Raw genomic sequence first — 21,435 nt, 5'->3', positions numbered from 1 at the left:
AAAAAGGAAGTGGTTTAAAATATACACTTTTATACTAGAGAGAGAGAGAGAGAGAGAGAGAGAGAGACCTAATCTAAGTCATATTGTCTTTATAAAAATGATTATTGTTGTGTATAAAATTTCTTTGGAGTATTCAGGTGTAAAGGAAAGGTAAATTGAAGACATGAGACAAGGAAAATGGTAAAAATAAATTTATTTTGATAACAGTGATACTAAAGTGATGGAAAGTGAGAAAAGAATGCTCTTTGACAGTATAGTGTCCCCATCACTATACTGGGGTGTTAGGACCCACACAGACCACAGGGTGAACACCCCCTGGTGGCCTCACTAACACCTCTACCAGCAGCAACCTAGTTTTCCCAGTTGGTCTCCCATCCAGGTACTGACCAGGCTCAGCCCTGCTTAGCTTCAGTGGGTCTTGGGCTGCAGGGTGATATGGTTGCTGGTGACTACTGTGACTGTAGATGCGAGTCTACATGGAAAATTATGTAAGAAGTAATTTATTCAGAGACACACACAAATTAAGTGACTGCATTGTGTAATTGCTTTTATTTTTATTTTTAAGTCTCAATGTGAAGTGAACTGTATTATTAACTTATCATTGTGTTATTAAATGTTACACCACAATACATCCAACTCTGATTTTTGTCATCTTTTTAATATTTTTTCCAGCTAAATTTCAATGCACTTTAGTGATTTTAGATAACATTATGTTAACGGGACTTTTATTTTGGTACGAAGTGTGACATCATACGGCCGCGCCGTGCTCCAGCAACTGATGTGATTCGGCTGAAGAAAGGTTTGTGTTTTTAAGCGTTTAAAGTTTTTAAAGCAATAAAACAGTTTATAGTGAAGCAGAAATAATTATGTAACATTGCTTTATCTAACGTTTATCAGCGTTGTGTGAGCAAAGTAACATGTCATGAGTAACAGAAGGAGCGTCATTGCACTCTATCGTGAATGAGTTCAAACATGAATTCATTTCAGGCCATTTCTCAAAATCAAGGACGCGGACTTCAGACTTGCGTCCTTGGTAGACGGGAGGACACTAATCCGGTAAAGCTCGGCATACACTGTGCAATTTTCGTTTTTATTTTATTTTATTATTATTCATGAACGCAAGTCAGTGAATATCACGCAATGTGCAAACGCAGTGTGAGCTAACGTTAAGTCTCAAACCCAGTCACCCAGGGAACGTTCTCAGAACGTTGGCTAACGTTCTCTCAGTTATCAAAAAACATTCTTGCAGTAAGGTTATTAGAACGTTGTGCCAACGTTATTTGCTATTGAGAAACGTTCTAAAAACGTTAGCTATAAAACGTTATTCTTACATTGTTATGGAACGTTTTAAAAACGTTAGTACATTAAAAAAAAGTATTAGTCATTACAAATTAGTCATACAGCTTTTTTCTCAAACTTCAGATACATAATTTGTATATCCAGAGACAACTTAATGACACTTAAATGCTATTTTCGTTAATATATGGGTGTTTCTGCAACTACGGGCACTTTTGACTATCCCAATTTTTAAAAAATCAACCTTTTTGAATTTACATTTTAACCATCATGGTCTGTAATACATATAACAATGTACACAAAATATAATGTAGTCGTTAAGATTTTTATCTGGAACATGTTTATTTTTTATGTTTTTTGGGTCATCTTCTTAAAAAGTGTCCTTACCGCAACGTTACAATAACGTTCATTTCATACATTTTCCTTTATTTGTTTCAAAAAAAAAAATCATATTTAAATAGCTTTTTCAAATTTTACGCAGTTTTGTAAATACTGATATAAAATAATAATATACAAAATAGGGAATTTCATGTTTTTTTCTATGCCATGTAAAAAAATTACAGAAACCTTAGATGTCAATTGTCTCCATACGCACAAAATTTAACATTTTTTTTTTTTTGTAACAGATTTTGCAATTTCAATGTGTAAATCATGTCAGCTTAAGTGTTAAAATATTTTTTTTGCAAATTAAAATGTGAAAAAAATAGAAATAGAGCAGTGCTGCGGTAATGACATCTTGTGTCGGTAAGGACACAATGTTAAAGTGCCACGAAATCAAAAACAGGCTAAAGAACAACAGTAAAAGAAACAGGTATTGCATGCAAGATACTGCAAAACTGCTACTAAATAACTCTTTTAATTAACTCTTTTAACTGCTTTAAAAACATTTACATTTACATTTAATCATTTAGCAGACGCTTTTATCCAAAGCTACTTATAGGGGAGAGCAATAGAAGCAACGAAACAAACAAGGGCAACAGCTTGTAAGAGCTGTAAGAAGTCTCAGTTAATAAGTACAGTACACAAATTTTTTTTTTTTTTTTTTTTTTTTTTTTGGGACAAACAAACAAAAATTAATGGAAAGTCAAGTGCTAAAAACATTGTCTCCTAAAGTTGATGCTGCACAAACCTTAGTAATAAAATAACACAAACCCATAGCACTAACAACATCTCACCACAACATTTTTTCTCATTAATGTACACACAGCACCCCATAATGTCAGAAAAACACAGAATTGTTGAAATTTTTGCAGATTTATTAAAAAAGAAAAACTGAAATATCACATGGTCCTCAGTATTCAGACCCTTTCCTCAGTATTTAGTAGAAGCACCCTTTTGATCTAATACAGCCATGAGTCTTTTTGGGAAAGTTGTTCACACCTGGATTTGGGGATCCTCTGCCATTCCTCCTGCAGATCCTCTCCAGTTCTGTCAGGTTGGATGGTAAATGTTGGTGGACAGCCATTTTCAGGTCTCTCCAGAGATGCTCAATTGGGTTTAAGTCAGGGCTCTGGCTGGGCCATTCAAGAACATTTTAAGGGTCATTGTCTTGTTGGAAGGTGAACCTTCAGCTCAGTCTGAGGTCTTGAGCACCCTGGAGAAGGTTTTCGTCCAGGATATCCCTGTATTTGGGCGCATTCATCTTTCCCTCGAATGCGACCAGTCGTCCTGTCCCTGCAGCTGAAAAACACCCCACAGCATGATGCTGCCACCACCATGCTGGTGATATTTTTTCTCCACACATACCACTTAGAATTAAATTAAGGCCAAAAGTTCTATCTTGGTCTCATCAGACCAGAGAATCCTTATTTCTCACCATCTTGGAGTCCTTTAGGTGTTTTTTAAGCAAACTCCATGCAAACTGTCATGTGTCTTGCACTGAGGAGAGTCTTCCGTCGGGCCACTCTGCCATAAAGCCCCGACTGGTGGAGGGCTGCAGTGATGGTTGACTTTTACAACTTTCTCCCACCTCTGCATTTCTGGAGCTCAGCCACAGTGATCTTTGGGTTCTTCTTTACCTCTCTCACCAAGGCTCTTCTCCCCGATAGCTCAGTTTGGCCAGACGGCCATATCTAGGAAGGATTCTGGTCATCCCAAACGTCTTGCATTTAAGGATTCTGGAGGCCACAGTGCCAAGTGGAGCAGAAATGTTTTTGTACCCTTGGCCAGATCTGTGCTTTGCCACAATTCTGTCTCTGAGCTCTTCAGGCAGTTCCTTTGACCTCTGATTCTCATTTGCTCTGACCTGCACTGTGAGCTGTAAGGTCTTGTACAGACAGGTGTGTGGCTTTCCTAATCAAGTCCAATCAGTATAATCAAACACAGCTGGGCTCAAATGAGGGTGTAGAACCATCTCAAGGATGATCAGAAGAAATGGACAGCACCTGAGTTAAATATATGAGTGTCACAGCAAAGGCTCTGAATACTTAGGACCATGTGATATTTCAGTTTTGATTTTTATAAAAATCTGCAAAAATGTCAACAATTCTGTGTTTTTCTGTCAATATGGGGTGCTGTGTGTACATTAATGAGAAAAAAATAACCTTAAATGATTTTAGCAAATGGCTGCAATATAACAAATACTTTCCGTACCTACTATAATATATATATATATATATACTTCAGTACTTATACTGTCATTTAATTTAAAAAGAATGTAAAGTAAACCTTGAATTTGTCTCTCCCGCGACACAAGGTCTTTACCGCAACACCTACATTTGCTGCGGTAAAGACATGTTGCGGTAATGACATTTTTGCTAATATTTTAGCTAATTGCAGCTAGCAAGGCCTACTACATTAGTTTTGACTCTTAGCATCTTAATATACAATAATTTAACAGTAATTTACATTTATTTTTTAAATGTAATCCAAAATACACAGTTATTAAGCTGAATGGTAAGGACGCACAATAAATACTAGAGCAGAAAAGATCATGTTTACCTTATTTTTTTGGCATCTTCTGAGTGAGGTAGTGTGGTGGCCCAGTCTGTCAGCAATGTGCTCAAGTGATAATTTCTGTTTCCATAAAAACTAGACTTGTTTGTGTTTAATGACATTTCATAATAAAAGTTTTTTTTCATTGTTGCGGTAAGGACTCAAAAGTGTGGGACAGGCACATTTAGGTTAAAAAATCATAAAAATGATCAGTAAATAATACAAAGAATTTTAAGATGATTTAAATGAATCTGTATATTAAACAAGTCCATTTGAAATAATATCAAATTTTAATTAAATTAGCTTATGTTATGTATCTCAACATTGAGACCACAGGTGTGGGACACTAACAAAAATGGTGTTTTGAGCTATAAACGCTTCATAATATTATATTAAATCATATTACTCAGTAATTATATTTTTTGTCAAGGTGTGTAATGGCACTGTGAATATATTTATAAAGCATCATATGACAAATTTTAACATAAATCTAAAATTTCACTGCTGGGACTTAAAAGTGCCCGTAGTTGCAGAAACACCCATATATATTTTTTACAGTCAGAAGAAAAATCTAGTAAACTAATTATGTATTAAATATAAATGTAATATAAATATAAAAGTCAATTATTAAAGTGATTTTACCTTTTTTCAAGAAAGAATCAGATGTCAAAAAACAAAAGCAAGTACTTTAAAGGAGAAAACCGGAATATTTAATTTGCTCAAACTCCACACCCACACGTTATTTAATGTTCTTATAACCTAATGAGAATGTCAATACAACGCTCCACAAACTGGACATTTCAACATTCCTAGAACATTCAGAAAACATTTTTATAACTTAATGGGAATGTTAGAGAAACGTTCTTATAACCTAAAATTGTTAGCTGGGCAATTATTCACAGAAATTGACAGTTAAATCTTTCGGCACATATTCTCAATGAGAGATACATGTACTTCAACATGATAACGTAGTCTATAACTGTCTTCATTTTCTTAATATTTCTCTTTTGGTCCATATTGTGAGAAAAAAATTGAAGAGAAGTAGGCCCATTTCATGTTAAACCAGTTGTTTTTAGATAAAGGTGGTCTTTTCATTGAGACTGATATTATTACAGTGTTCTGATTGTAATCATTTAATTATAGACCTATAAATCCTTCTTTAATTGGGCTAAATATTTTTAAATAGTGAGGCGTAATCGACAGTCTATTCTTTTATTAATTGTTGGCAGTGGTGGAGGAAGTACTGAATCTCAGTACATAAGTAAAAGTACAAGTGACCAGAGATATATTTAGTATAAAAGTAGAAGAACTACAGCGTAACTATTTATTCTCTTAATGTCTAATTCTAATAATTTAAAGGAAGAAAACAGTTTGGGCTGTGGCATATTAATTAAGTTTGGGTTAACTTGGGTTAATGTAATTGCTCTTACAATCTGTTGCTTTGATTACATTCTGACTTACAATTCAGGTTATCTGCAAAGTTAAATGTCATTTTTCTGAAGCAACTTTCTCATCAGCTTTGATGTATTTAAATCTTCATATTTTTGATATGTTTAAATCTTTTATAAAGTACATTTCCCCCTAATCTTATTAAATATAGGCTATGTGATCAACTTTCCCTTTCTGTTCTTAAATTTGATCAATAAATGAAATAAGTATAAAACACTATAGGGTTGTTAACCAATCAAATTAAATAATTAACACAAAAAATTACAACTGCATTAAATAATGTTATGAGATTGTTTTTAACTAAAAAAAAGTTTTTTTTCTACTAAACCACCAGTAGATGGAGGCAGGTGAGTCCTAATGAGAGAGTCATTGAGTCGATTTGTTCAAACGGCTGATTCGTTCAAGAATGAGGCAGTTGTTTATGAATAGGGTATTGAATCTTTGATTCAACCGATTCATTCAAAAGCTGAATCATTCAGTAACGCACTGCTGCTGTGTTATACGTTATGGTTCGAATGTGGAAATATGATCTGATCTTGGAAATATTTTCACTGCTGAAATAAAACAAAAGCCATAAAGCAGTCAATAAAATGTAAGTGACCTGATGTTAATTCATTGTTTATAGAACTGTCATATGAAATCAGTGTCACATTTTCTGTCGTGATGGTATTCAGGAAAACAACACTCTTGGTCATGTTGTGATGTTTTTTTTAAACTGTTATAAAATATAAAAACTTCACATTTAGAATTTTTACTGCAGGATGTTACTGAGTTTCTTTGTGTAAGCGAGGCCGATTTGTTTCCAAATTAATGTAATATCAATTTAATAATGAATGTAGGCATACTATTTTTTTCCCATAAATTCTAAATGCTAAATCCTCTTGATATCGATAGCTGATGCATTCAATAGAATTAAATGAAATCTGAAATCACACAATGTATGCCCAGCTTAAAGGTATTAATCGCGACTGCGGCATAAATTCACATCGTGTTTTCAGTTCATACCTTTGGAAGCATAACTTTTATAGAATTCATTTGAGAAGCTGAAACACTCACTTTGCTCTGCCGGCCGCTTCGTTTAAATGAATGCCTGCAGCTGCGAGCTGAGCTATGAGTGAGATCCCCCTCCCCATGTGTGGGTTTAAAACATGTAGAAATAGCCCCCTCTGCTGGCTGTAGTCTTTAGCCTCTGGCCAAAAATTCCCCTGATGACGCGGATATTGTCGATTTGCGTCATCGGAGGAATTTTTCCAGAAATAAAATGCATAAATCTGGGATATGAGGGGGGAAGCACTATCATTTGAATATGCTCCAGGGTTTGTACTGATACAAAGCCATATGCTAATCACGTTACTCTGCTAATAGTACAGAACAGAGTCCTGCACGGGTCCATTTTTGGAGACCCGTACCCGCAAGGTTTAGCACCAGATCCGACCCGAGAAAATATCTAAATTAAATCCACCTTCTGGGTTACGAGAGGCATCAACAAAAGTTTCAATGTCGCAGTGGTGGTGACGTGATGGGTCAAATGCCATATCGTTGTTGTGTGTATGTGTACTGGTAATTTGGACATAGAAATTGTAATAGCCTACAATATGTTAGATGGGGGAAGAAGGAGGCGGGAACCGGCGAACATTTAAAAGACTTTAACCAAACAAAACGAAAATAATGTGGGCAGCCCCTCATGGACATCTGCCAAGCTCACACATAATAAAACGTAAACACAACTCAACGTCAAATCCAGGACTGGTGAACTCGTCCTTGTATGCCTCCGAGCTCCCTCAGAGGACTCGACCGGTGCGGTTCGCAGGTGACACTCATTCACAATCACGCCCCGGTCTCTCTCTCTCTCTCGTTTACTTGGCCACAGAAATATTGCACATTTTTCATCCGCCGATCCGCGCTACTACCCGCCCGCACAGAGTTAATTATCTGCCTGCATCCCCGCCCATGAATTTTATGTCACAATCCACCCGTTTTAGCCACCGTTGCAGGACTCTGGTACAGAAGCGTTAATGATGCCGTTGCTCAGCTCGCGCTCACTCCTGTATGCATATTTTAGGCTGCAATAAAATGAAATATTATAAAACATATTATGGCCACACAACTGTGGATCAGGCAATGCATACCTCTATTATCTTCAATGTATATTTATAACAAAATGAAATATAAAACACAACCCTGCCTTTTTTCATTTACATTTAAAACTTTTAAATATTAATATGTGGTCCAGGCAATAAATGTGCATAAGATTGTCATGGTAATACATTTAAATATGCCATAAAACACAGCCTAGTCTCTTTGTTTAAATGTCAGTTTATGTGTGTTAATAGCCATTATAAAATGTAAACTAAGCTATACAATGAATAAAGCAAACAGTTCAGTTAAACAAAGTAGAGCTGTACCAGAATATTGAAATATTCGTTTAATGGGTTGGTATTTTGCAAATTTGGGAGTTTAAATATTATTTTTTCTCCCTTCCGCACACCTGGAATCCCCCTAAAAATGGTTCTTATTCGTGCTTGATTATGTTTATACTATAAAATCTGGTGAAATATAATACTCAATACCTTATTTTTTTAATTAAATTTTTATGATTATCTTATAGACTATCAACAGTTGAATAAGAATCCAACCTAGTTATACTTAATAAATATATTTGCTTCTTGTTAGCCTAAGTGTTGCCTGCAATGTACAACGACAAACTCCCTTAAATAGGCGCTTTTACATTTCACTTTGAAACCAAATTTTCCGAGATCATTCATTTCAGATTACATTCAGCTTCTACGGAAGCCCTCAACCGCAAAGTAAAAAAAATAAAATCTATAATTTCGAAATTACAAACGCATCCTCATCGACGTGTAACGCGCCGCCAGCCCTGCGGCAGCCGTGTATTTGAGTTTATCGTACGAATCAACATGCCACATAAAGTTTGAGCCAGGATTGTGGTACCTCCTCCGGCGGAGTCTTTGTGCTCGTCGACAGGCAACGCCATCTGGGTCGAGAACTTAACACTTAAAAGTAACCTTACTGTTTCCCTCGTCACCGTCAATCCGTTCTGGATGCACTTTCATTTGGCCGGATCCCGCGATTTCCTCGGACATAAAGCTGGCTACCTCCATCCAGTCTGAAAAGTGTTTTCGCCTGTAAAGTCTATTTTGGCGCAGTATATTTTGTAATGTCCTAAGGCATATGGTAATGCCATGTTGGTAGATTAGAACCTGTAAAATTTCATTTCGTTGAAACCCCAAATAAAAGTAAAAAGCCACTATTACATTTAGATCCATGCCAGAAGCATTTGACTTTACCAGCGCAGTTCTTATTAGCCTACGACTTTAATCTCGAAAAATTTTGACCTTAATCTCTAAATTATAGAGTTTTTTTTTTTTTTTTTACTTTGCGGTTCAGGGCGTCCGTAGCTTCTCACTTCTCACTCACAAAACAGACCTGTGTGTTTTGTACCACTAGTGCAGTGTCCGTTCTTATAGCATGTAAGCCCTGCCCATGTGAGATGTCGCTTCTCCAGATTCCTGCCTTTATTAAAACTCGCTCTTCAGACGTTTTACAACAAGTGTTGCTTTGCGACATCAGGAGAAAATATGACAAAGATGTTTGAGAAGTTGAAAAGTCTATTCAGCTTGTGTCCCACATTCATCTCAAAGCACGGGCCGGCATGACACATTTTGTGGGAAAAAGGCTATGAAACATCTTTTTTTAAACAAATATTTAATTTTCTTATATTCTTAAGATTACTGTTATTTTCTTATAATCATTTAAATGTTTTACATTCTGTAGTGTGTTGTTTCACTGAAGGAAAATAAACATGCATGCTTATGAAATGTATATTTGAGCGTTTATTATTTTAAAATGTAGGCTATATATATCTAGCTTAGACTAGAGTATTTGAAATAGCAAATATGCATTAGTTATCTCAATTTAAATTACAGAGCAAACTATAGAAGAAGATTAGTGTCACACAGGGGGCGTGGCACCACGGGTTTAAAAACGGTTTACCGCTGAACCGCGGGAATTTCTTGCTTTTCAACCACGGTAAGAAAAAATTCCATACTGTCCCAGCCCTACTCTCAAAAGTGCTATTCCCCCATACATTATATAGTTATCCTTTTTAAACTGCTTAGAAAAGCGCCACGTTTTATTTTGAGCGCTGAGTGCCCGCTGATCGACTGGATCTCACAACTCCGAAAACGTCAGATCAAAAGTTCAAATAGGCGCTCTCTGCCTTTTTTCAAGAATGTTGTGACACATTAACAGTAGTATTTTTAAATTACGCGTTTCTCAACCACTATTGATGCTTGCTGGTCGGTGCGTGATGCATTCTAGGACACCGGTCTGCATCCTGGATAAAAGGGGTGGATCAAGGACACATCCAGGGATTTGAACTGTACTTGTCTAAATGTGAACTTTGAATTGGAACAGTACTTGGGCAGCGACTGATGACGATTCACAAGAACACAAGTGCAAACTAGAACGCATATTGAGAAAAGGCCTCGGTCTCTAGCGAGTGACGAGAGAACCGAAGCTTTCGACTCTCCGATTTAAGTGAACCGATCGATTCACAACAAATGACTCAGGGATTCTAAGCGCTGCGTTTTTATAGATAAACTGCTTAATATATTAAGGTCTGTGAAATTTGCATTCTTTTATTAGTTGTATTAGAACTACTGAACTAGAGCTAATTAAAACACTTGGAGATTTAGATTGGATTTATATTTCTGTCTGTTAATTCTTCTAATTTTAAACAGGACAAACAGAAAAACTCCTGGAGAAGCGACTGAGATCTACGAGACACTATTATGAAGATGGAGTTTATTAAAGAGGAGAGTGAAGACATAAAAATGGTGTTCATTAAAGAGGAGAGTGAAGACATAAAAATGGTGTTCATTAAAGAGGAGAGTGAAGACGTGAAGATTGAAGAAACATTCAGAGTGAAAGATGAAAAAACTGAGGAACAAACAGGTTGGTTTCATTCTCTAAGCTGAACTCAGTCATTTGATCCTTTTTATTATCCAGCTCTACAGAAATGAAGGATATTTATCAAGAATGTCAAATGAATGTCCTGATTAAAGCGTTATTATTTGACATGGAGTGGGTTGCCTCATGTGAAGAGACATGTTGAGATTACATGACCAGACAAACACTAATGTGCTTCAAGTGATCTGTGAAGATCTGTCGTCCATTTGTTACCACCATATTAAAATAGGAAAAATAATTCTGTAATAGCCTTTTATAATTACTTGTGTGACATTAAACCCAAAATCTACTTATAATTTGAAAACCATTAATTTGTCAACAGTATCTAACAAAATCTGTATCCCCGAACCCCATAGAGGGACAGATGTCTACCCAACATAGCTTTACAAAATCCTGTGAGAAAAACTGATGACTTTATGAACTTTACTCCAACTAGTACAACACCATTCCTTTTAAAAGGGGGATGAATTGAGAAATCAACTTTCCCTTGAGCTTTTGATATGTAAAGGTCATGGTGATATAAGAATATCCTGTAACTTTCAGAGCTGGAAACGTCCTTGTTTGTCAAAGAAAAGCTTTTATAGTAAATTAGAAGCACTCACTTCCTGATGGCATTCCCTGTGCAGGCTCAGACTGAGCTTGACGACGTAGATGTGACTCAAGCAACCTGTCTGACCGTTGTAAGTCTTCTAGTAGTTGTGGAAAGTAAAATCTGAGTCACGTTGTTTAAATGTTTTGTCCCGTTGCCTTTGGCTCACTATGAGCTTCTCCCCTTTCTTCTCCCTTGAGTTTATCAGACTTTGTCTCCACGTCCCCCCGACTGTCTGATAGACAGTAAAAGATTGCCTGCAAGTGTCTCCTCCTGTCTGTACGGTAATTTCTCTACTGTGCGACAGAGTCGCGTTGGTTATGATGCAATCGTTAGACTATTTTTACAAAAACAGCTTCTACGGGGCGATAGTGTAAGATAAAAGGTAATGGAGCTTTTTATACATTGCCGTGTTTCTTTAGAAATAAACAATGGACAAATGGAGTCTTTAAACGTCTCAGATGTAAAGTTATTCACTGTCAAAGTGACTCAAAAATGAATGGGAGTCAATGGGATGCTAACAGCAGGTGATGGCTTGGTTAGCAATGGCCGCCCCTATGGGTGGTACGCTTTCTGAGTGTTAAGCCCCGTTTCCACCAAAATTACCCGGAACAATTTGTACCAGGAACTTTTTTACAGGAACTTTTCTCCCCCCCAGACCTGCAGCTGTCTGCGTTTCGACCGCGATAAAGTTCCGAGAAGATTAGGCAAATTAGCCCGGTGATGTAGGACTGCACGCGACTGCTCCTCCAAGCCAGTGACGGACAAGGGCTGTCACTTTTCGATATGCATTCGAAGATGACGTGAAATATCCGTAATCGAACTATAATTAAACTATCCGGTTTTTAAAGTGCCATGTAGCGCAATTTTTTTTTTACTGTCTGTGCGTTTACATGGAGCACTGTAATCAGTTTAAAAGTCCAATCTGAAGGAAAATGCTCCATATAAACACCTCAATCGTAATAAAAATGCCCAAACTGAATGAAATTGTAATCGTTTTGAGATGGGTGGATAAATCTTTTCATGAATCGATCAAACGAAACATTTCACCATGTAAATGACCTGACCGGATTACTTTTGAGTGTGCGTCCTTATGTGACAACAGCGCGTGCCTTCACCACTGAAGAGCACACGTCGTGCTCATGCACCAAGCATGTTGACAAGAGAGGAAAATAAATTTTTCTGAGGGATAATCTTTTTATTTCATAAGAAGTTATGAAGATAATGTTGGCATAATGACACTGTCCCTAAGCCTATGTAAGCAAACAATCAACTTCTTCAACTGCGCCTGACATTAGAATTAATTTTTTCTGAGATGATTATTACACTTTACAATAAATGAATAGCTTTTATAAAACCGTAAGTCCTGGTGGCCGTTGAGAGTTGCTATGGCATCCGTAAACACACTCCAGCTGCTGGAGATGACGGCGTTGTAGATCATTGAATATATTCGAATGCATTGCTTGATATTTGATATCCGTTCGAATTAGATTTTTTTCAAAAATGACAGCCCTAACGGACAGTAATCATTTTTGTGTGTACCGATTGAAAGATTTAGTGGATTTAGTTATTATAAGCTATTTATTTGTTTAAATAATCATCTCAGAAAAAATAATAATTCTTCTGTCAGGCGCAGTTAAAGTAAAAAACTGCCTGGGGCAATATACGCTGTGTCATTACTCCAACATTATCTTCATTATCTTATAACTTACGAAATAAAAAGTTAACCCCTCAGAAAAATTAACTTTCCTCTCTTGTCAACATGAGCGCGGCGTGTAAGACTTTTAAAAATGCCGAGTTGAACCTAAATGCTGCGAGCTCAACCAATCAGCATGTTCAGCGCCCACGTCCCGCCCTCGAAAGTTCCTGAACTTTGAAAAAGTACTACCCCGCGAGCAGGGCCGTTTGGAGGGGGAAATATTTACCCGGAACTTCATTTATACCCTGGTTCCTGCGGTCTAAACACACGAAGTACCACCCAAAGTTCCTAGTTCCTGGGTAAAGTTCCTGTGGTGGAAACGGGGCTTTAGATTACCCCCTTGGTGAAACGCTGCCTCTGCAGAAGAAGATACACTGTAAGTGTATATGTGAGTAATTATCCCCAAACAGAAACTGTTCGGACCAATGAAATCTTTAGGATGGGCTTTAGACGATGACGGACAAATGATAAACAGTAACGTAATCATGCACGTCATCAAAGGGGCTTGGATTATATTTGTTCGAATCCCTAACGGAGAGCTTGTATGCATTCACCTTCACAATTTCTCTCGGAAATAATGATCATGTTGGGTGAGTACTCTGTGTATCATTATATTATTTTATTTTTCTAAAACACCGGCAAAGATTGTGTATTCCAGCCTGATTCCAGCGTGCGTGCAGACAGGGTTGCCAAATTTTTAAAACAAAACCCATCAACTACTAGCCCTAAACAATAGCTTCTCGGGGGGGTTCCCAAAGAAAAAATGACGTTTGGGGGGTAAAATGTGTTATTTTGGCAAGGTTGCCTGCTAAAATTCACACTCATGGGTCTATATATCACATAATAGTCACTTGAACCCACGGATATAGAAAACAATCCGCGAAAAAAATGTGGACTTGGCAACACTGTGCAGTTGAGCTCTGTTGACATTTGAGCGACAAACGTCGCTTCGTTGCTCTGATTGCTTGTAGGTCTATCCAGTTAAGGTCTTTCCTGGTTCGGTTGAAACACGCCCCATAATCACAGCCCAATGAAGCAGTTTCAGACTCATATTCTGACTAGAATTGAGTATGACCACGTCAGGCTACTCTCTGCCTAAACTCTGACTGTAACTCGCAAAATCTCCTGTCATCATCAAAGTCAACAAAGTCCAGATTGATATATGAGATTAATACCACAGTATCGCCATCTTCTGTGATTTTAACGAGAGTGTTTGTGAGATCATTTAAACTCGCGCTAGACACAAGTTATGAATAGACTCTCAATCTCTGCTCCCTTTCTGTATGACGTTAGTTTATTCCGGTTAATATAATTTATTCATCTTGCTGGTAAGATCATATGAATTTTCTAATGCATAAAAAGCATTAATATAACTCGTAAAGGTTGTAAGAATCCTTTATCTGTGTAGTCAGAATAGCCTTTATGACGTGTAGTTTCCCCAAACACAAATTACTTTGGTCCCAGCTCTCGGCAAGTCATTCTCTAGGTCCCCCCGTGTGGTTCTGGGATTTTTACTCACCATTTGTGTGATCATTTTGACCCAATTCGGCGAGATCTTGCGTGGAGCCCCAGATCAAGGGAGATTATCAGTGGTCTTGTATGTCTTCCATTTTCTAATAATTGCTCCCACAGTTGATTTCTTCACACCAAGCTGCTTGCCTATTGCAGATAAAATCTTCTCAGTCTGGTGCAGGTCTACAATTTTGTTTTTGGTTTCCTTTGACATCTCTTTGGTCTTGGCCATAGTGAAGTTTGGAGTCTGACTGTTTGAGAGATTAGGACAGGTGTCTTTTATACTGATAATGAGTTCAAACAGGTGTCATTAAAGGTCCCACAGCATGGATTTTTTATTTTTATGTTTTCTGAGGTTTACTTATATTTTTAGTTTGGTTTAAACATCCAAAAAGTCATAATTTAGAAAGGAAGTGTTATTGTACTGAGTTGTTGAGAGCGCAAGTTTATTTTGTTTGTAATTTTAGAGCTCTGAATAAACACGAGTGAACTTTGCAAAGTAATTTCTCTCACAAAATGCTTCTTTTCACCACAACAAACACGACATCGACATAAATACAGTAAGAGCTTCTTTTGAGCATAACAATGTCATTTATTATAACGGCAGTTTGGACAAGTGTGCACTGCAGATATACGTGTGATTGCCAGATCCGAACATTATAAAGTGTTCTTTGATCACTCCCTGTAGTTTAATTATTAACAGATTTGTTTCATACTACTAAGAGAAACAAGGTTAAGTTGATCGTTTTAGTCACTAGCTTGATTCACTGAAGCATCAAGACCGCCAGCAGCGGGACTGACAGTATTAAACGGTTTAGATAGTAAGTCCTTTTGAACTTCAATGATTAGCTACACATCACAAATCACTGATCCCAGATCAGGCATTAATGAACACTGTTACTCACTGATTGTGGTGGTGCTGTAGAACCTATATTGTAAAGCTTGTGCTGACATTGCAACTGATAAACTGAATCTGAATCTCAAAGGCAGAGAAAGACAGCCAGAACTCGTTTTACACCGATCAAAATTTCTAGCCACTTGGGGACAAAATTCAGGCTAGGGGACGTCATAGTAATGTTGAAAAACCTCATAAAAGTGGTTGTGGTTCTGGCTGTGAGTGCCAGAAATCTTGCTTTTTTTTTTGTAGGTGACCAAATACTTATTTCCCACCATAATTTATAAATACATTCTTTAAAAATCAGACAATGTGATTTTCTGTGTTTTTTTTTTTTCATTGTTAAAGTGTACCTATGATGAAAATTACAGGCCTCTCTCATCTTCTTAAGTGGAAGAACTTGCACAATTGTTGGCTGACTAAATACTTTTTTTTTTTTTTTTGCCCCACTGTATGCATTTTGAAATCCTATTAATCCTATTTGATTTCTGAAAATCTGTTTCAGCCTGACTGCTCTGATTGGTGTATGTGAATTTCTACGCATGTAAAAGTCAGAAGTAGCTTTAGGACACATGCTGAAAATTATTGTAGAAACAAGGTTGCAGTGTTACAAAGAGCAGAAAATGACAATAAAACAATATATTGTCTGTCTCTTTTGACAGACAATAGTCTATATTGTGATCTGATTTAAGTGTACTGACCTACTTTAGATTTATTAATCCAAGATTTGAAAAATTCCACGATATACAGAAAATTCCGTTTGTATGATTGGATTCCATCTGTGTTTTCTCAATCACAGAAATCATTGGGCCCTATGCTCATACCAGCCTCCTACAGTTCTGCCTTTGCCTCAGAAGACAGCTACACATCTTCATGTTGTAAATAGGCAAACATCTCCATGTTGTGATTGCTGCTGTTGTTTGTGGTATATGCCTACAAATGAAACGTCACTGCCATAGAAACCAATAGTTATTCTGTAAAATGAAAGATCTGCATGGACATGGACACACAGATTGAATCTAAACAGTTGTGATGCACAATGTGGAAAGTCAATAAATTTTTATCATATTTCCAATCGGATACACAAATAATCCGATTTGGACTGACAGTCTGAATGTAGCCATATTTTGCTTTTTGGATATGGGGTATTTTGAATTATTTATTAAACATAGTAAATAATTGTGTCTGATCTGTCTCAAGTCACTACACATTTAACACCTGTTTTAGCTCAGTGGGTATAGGATCTAGTTGTATGTTGGTTAAAATGCTTTACATGTATACATTTTTTAATGTCTTTTTATTCCTTAGATCTGATGTCACTGAAAGAGGAGAGTCAAGATCTGAATGACATGGAAGAGAAAGATCAATATGAGAAGCAGCATGATTTCACAACTGAAGAAACTGTTTTTAGTTTCTCACAGATTGAAAACACTTCCTCACAGAGTTTCAGTCAACAAGGAAACCTCAATGCTCCCATGACGGTTTGCACTGGAGAGGAAACTTACACCTGCCAACAATGTGGAAAGACTTACAGAAATAAAGGTTTCTATAACAGGCACATGAGAACTCACGATAGAGAGAACCCTTTCACCTGCCAACAATGTGGAAAAAGTTTCACTATTAAAGGTACCTTTACCAAGCACATAGAAACTCACACTAGAGAGATGCCTTTCACCTGCCAAAAATGTGGAAAGTGTTTCATTCTTAAAAGAAACTTTAACAGGCACATGAAAACTCACCCTAGCAAGAAGCCTTTCACCTGCCGACGGTGTGGAATGAGTTTCGGTCTTCAAGGAACCTTAAAAAAGCACATAAAAACTCACTTTGGAGAAACGCCTTACACCTGCCGACAGTGTGGAATGAGTTTCACTCTTAAAGAAAACTATACGCAGCACTTAAGAACTCACACTAGAGTAACACCTTATACCCGTCGACGGCGTGAAAAGAGTTTTGAACAACATGTAAACCTTAAAGACCACATGCTAGTTCATTCCTACACGTGCCCTCAGTGTGAAATGATTTTCAATCAAAAAGGACAGTTTGAAGGCCACATAAGGATTCACATTGAAGAGAAGCCTTATGCCTGCTAAGAATTTGGAAATAAATTAAACTGAAAAGGAAACCTTAACTCACAAGAACTCCACACTGGAAAGAAGCTGTTCATACGTGATTCATCTGTGGAAAGAGTTTTAGATTTAAAGTCACCTTTCACCTTAAATACATACCTCAGCTCTTTAGCGACCCGGGACGTCATTCAGTACCCTCCTCCTCATTCGTTTTTTAAAATTAGTATTCCTCCGTCAATCCCTTTTAAACAATATAACAAGAATTATAAATGAATGCCTGTTTTTCCACTAGTTTTATATTGTACAGGGTCGCTAAAGAACTGAGGTGTGTAAGATTGTATGTATATTTTTTCTGCACAACAATAAATGAATCAATAATGACGAGAAGTGCAGTTCACCTTTATTCCACAAGGTAGCAATGTCTGATACGCAATGATGAAGTGACGGTTCACTCAGTTACCTCAGAAAATGAAACAAATAATTATAATCTGCAAAACTTGAAATGGCTTGTGATTTACTGCAGAGAGCAAGTACTGAACAACAACTTTCAAACATAAGTGGCACTGTCACTTGATGATGGATCTGGTCAAGAAGCTGTCAGTGTCAATATATTTGTTTTGAAGATGCTGAAAAAAACGCAATATTTTCTCTATATAATATTAATATGGCAACTAGTAAACACACTAAGTTTAATCATCCTAGCATGTATGGAAAGGGTTAAACCATGCGTGTTACAGCTAACCCCACATATGGTTGTGCCCAGCGCTCCCCCATTGTATAAACGTCTGACTACTGCTATGGAATAACAGTCATGTTTAAAATACTTCAATAATGATAAACCAATATCAGGGGCGGAGTGGGACCCATTTTCAGCCCGGGAGCCCAAGAACACATGTAAAAGAAGCAAACAATACACACTATAAATAAGATTTTACAAACAAAAAAACACAACAACAACATTGGGTGGGCCAGGTGGGTAATGATCAGCCAGGCTTTTTTAGGCTACCCAAAAAACTGGTGAGTGAATAATTGCAGAGGTCATGAATTTACAAAAATCTTCATATTCATGCCCAATGGGCAACTTCAATGTAATCATGTTGACACATTTACTAAATACATTTGCACATACTTCTTGCCCTGAATGTCCTTTTAGTTTTTCAAAGTCACTTTGGTACATTTCTTGAATCAACCTTAAGATTTGCAAACCAGTAAATGCATTTCTTAAAATAATTTATACAAGCAGCAGCAATAAATGGATTACCTGCAAAAGCCTGTAACATCTTAAAAATCCTTCTCAAATTGAGGTAGTGTGTGTGTGTGTGTGTGTGTGTGTGTGTGTGTTTGTTTGTCTTTATAAAGTATATTTACTGTATCATCCAAATTACAAATGGAGTACTGCAATACAGTAAGTATACCAGGCTATTCTCACGAAAATGCGTATAAATAGTACGAGTGTGCAATGTCGTGGAATATATATGCCAAAACTCATTTTGGCGTGTCTATGCCATGCTGTTTTTCGCGTGCATATGATACGCACTTTATGGTATATTATACATATGAACCCACCACCCTAAACCTACCCAAAAGCGTGTCATATATACGCTATAAAGTGCGTATCATATGCACGCCAAAATGAGTTTTGGCGTATACATTCCACGACATTGCACACTCGTACTATTTGTACAGTACAGAAAACAATGTCTGATTATACCCGTTGTGTCTACTAACATTTGAATTATTAAAGACACTGCTGTTCTCCCAACATTCGGCTATATCACTTTTGACACACCTCAGTTGTTTTAGGTCATGGTTGAGAACATAATCTGGAATAGTGTCTCTTATTTCAACATGTCCACAATCTCCACCTCTTCTACTGTTCTGCCTACCCTTCTACCACACATCCTTACTCTTCTTCTTCCCAGCTGTTGGCCTGTTCGTTTCATTTGTTGTTCTTCCATTATTTACATGTGCAACACACTGTCTATTTATGCTTGCCAAATGAAGCTTCATGAGATGCACTCTGATCTACTTCAGAGAACTGGCTGATCATTGGTTGATTTAATGCTTTGCATTGCAATTTAAAATGTATAGCCGAGAAAATCTTGCTATCATTAAAACATTAAAATATAGCATGTCATGGGAACCAACAACTTCACATACATTTAGGCTATATTAATAAGGTTTATAATTATTCACTTCATATATATAAATGTAAAAATGTATTGAAGGGGGGATTTTGAAATCCACTGCCGCTTCAATATACCTGTATATATTTATATCCTATAACTTCATAATCAAAACCTTAATTAATATTCATCTTCCTATATTACCTATAATATTATAATGATTCTATCCAGTTATGATTTTGTTTTAGTTTCTTGTTTTCTAAAGTGTGTATTTGGTCTCTGAGGAGTGACTGAGGGTCTGGCCTAGAGATGTGTGATGTGTCACTAAACTCTGGCAACAATGTCATGTGTTTGGATTTGAGGTATCACACACCCCTAACATGTCAGGAGTGCAGTAACAGCGTTTGCTCACTTAGCCCGGCTTCCAGATATGAAATATGGATTTGTCTTTCATTTAATTTATTATGTTTTATTCCTTTTTTATTTCCTTTTACTGAAACACTAAAGACTCAAGATGAATATTGCCTGTACTATTGTGTGTCCCTCTCACTAAAGGAAAGCACATGTTATCAGTATGTTTTGGTAAGAACTAGTTAGAACTGGAGCTTAATCAGCTCCAACCTTGGAGAGACTGTGTATCTGTGTGTGTGCGCACAATATTCTATGTTACAGATCAGAATGGTGTTCAATGGGCACCCTAAGAGATGGGTGGACTTGTTGTTCTGGGCAAGCTGGCGCCTGCTCCAGATCTGGAAGGTCACTACAGGCCTAATTCTGGGGTGAAAGCATCAACAAGTGACACGTCAGTGTAAACGTACATCAGATTAACTAACTCGAGTGGAAATTTACCATGACTGTGCATTGTCTCTGAGCCAATCAGAAGCATCCACATTACAGTAATGACGTGGATAAGACCGTGAAAACGGTATAACTGTTGGGACAATTGTATGTACGATAGGGCGAGGCAACGAGACGGTGAGAGAGGGAGCGCGGCCTACGAACTCCTTGTGAGACTTGAAGCTGGCTTCTGCTTTTGAAACTGCAAACTATTCTTAAGTAAATTTTTCTTTTATTTAATTGCAATCCTGACTCTGTCTTCATTTCTTCACTACTGGTCCTGGGTCATAAGCTGTTAACCCCTAACAGTATATATATGTAAGAATTTCAACGTTGAGCTCTAATAAAGTATTCTTTTATTATCTCATAAGATTAAAGGATTGATGTTGTGTGAAAAAAGAAGCATGTTTATCTTGTAGGGACCGACGAAGACACCGAGTGCCTAATAACGTGGTGCATTGCAAATGAATCCCTTTTCACAGGGAAAAGGAATGCTGCCATCAAAGGGTTTGAGTAAGTAACGTTAGCGTTTTTTGTTTGTTTGTTTTTTTACATTTGTATGCTTTTGTTGAGTGTTTACATGTTATTTATATATATATATATATATTTACTGTTATATTGTGTATTTGGAGATGATCTCAGAGATAGACACAAATACAGGATACAGCTTTTATTTATGACATTTTCCAGCCTCCAGCATGAAAATGTTTCTTTAATCTGTTGCCTCAAGTCTGATCTTTAGATGAAATTTAAGAACAGGTTATAGATAGAACAGATTAAAGAAATATCTATAGGAAGAGCTCTTATTGGGGGGAAATTGATCAAATTTAATCTCATTTAATAAAATGTGTTTTAATGACGATGTTATATATTTTAGAAAGAATAACGGAATATGTTTTGGATTATAGGGTAGATTAAATAACATATCTACCTAAAACCATACCAGATTTATATTGTTTGAAAATTTAAATTGGTCAATTCAGGGGGAAAAAAATAGTGTTAAGATAACAGATTAATCTTTGATATTAATAGACACAATT

At 36.8% G+C, this 21,435-nt stretch overlaps 1 protein-coding gene across 3 annotated transcripts; it reads left to right on the top strand.

Moving 5' to 3' along the window:
* Positions 1-471: 471 nt before the first annotated feature.
* LOC137049346 (gastrula zinc finger protein XlCGF57.1-like) lies at positions 472-17,813 on the top strand. Of its 3 annotated transcripts, XM_067427873.1 has the most exons (5): positions 472-488; positions 742-799; positions 10,443-10,565; positions 10,602-10,656; positions 16,675-17,813. In XM_067427873.1, the coding sequence occupies exons 3-5, from the start codon at positions 10,494-10,496 to the stop codon at positions 17,454-17,456; spliced, it is 909 nt and encodes a 302-aa protein (XP_067283974.1). In that variant the 5' UTR covers positions 472-488; positions 742-799; positions 10,443-10,493; the 3' UTR covers positions 17,457-17,813. The 3 variants fall into 3 exon arrangements, with proteins under 3 accessions (XP_067283974.1, XP_067283972.1, XP_067283973.1); XM_067427871.1 differs by lacking the exon at positions 472-488 and having other exon boundaries at positions 10,443-10,656; XM_067427872.1 differs by lacking the exons at positions 472-488; positions 742-799 and adding an exon at positions 853-1,056 and having other exon boundaries at positions 10,443-10,656.
* The last annotated feature ends 3,622 nt before the right edge of the window (positions 17,814-21,435 follow it).

This window comes from Pseudorasbora parva, chromosome 20, assembly GCF_024679245.1.
Source record: "Pseudorasbora parva isolate DD20220531a chromosome 20, ASM2467924v1, whole genome shotgun sequence".
Classification (NCBI taxonomy): domain Eukaryota; kingdom Metazoa; phylum Chordata; class Actinopteri; order Cypriniformes; family Gobionidae; genus Pseudorasbora; species Pseudorasbora parva.
This window is presented reverse-complemented; position numbering and strand designations above follow the sequence as displayed.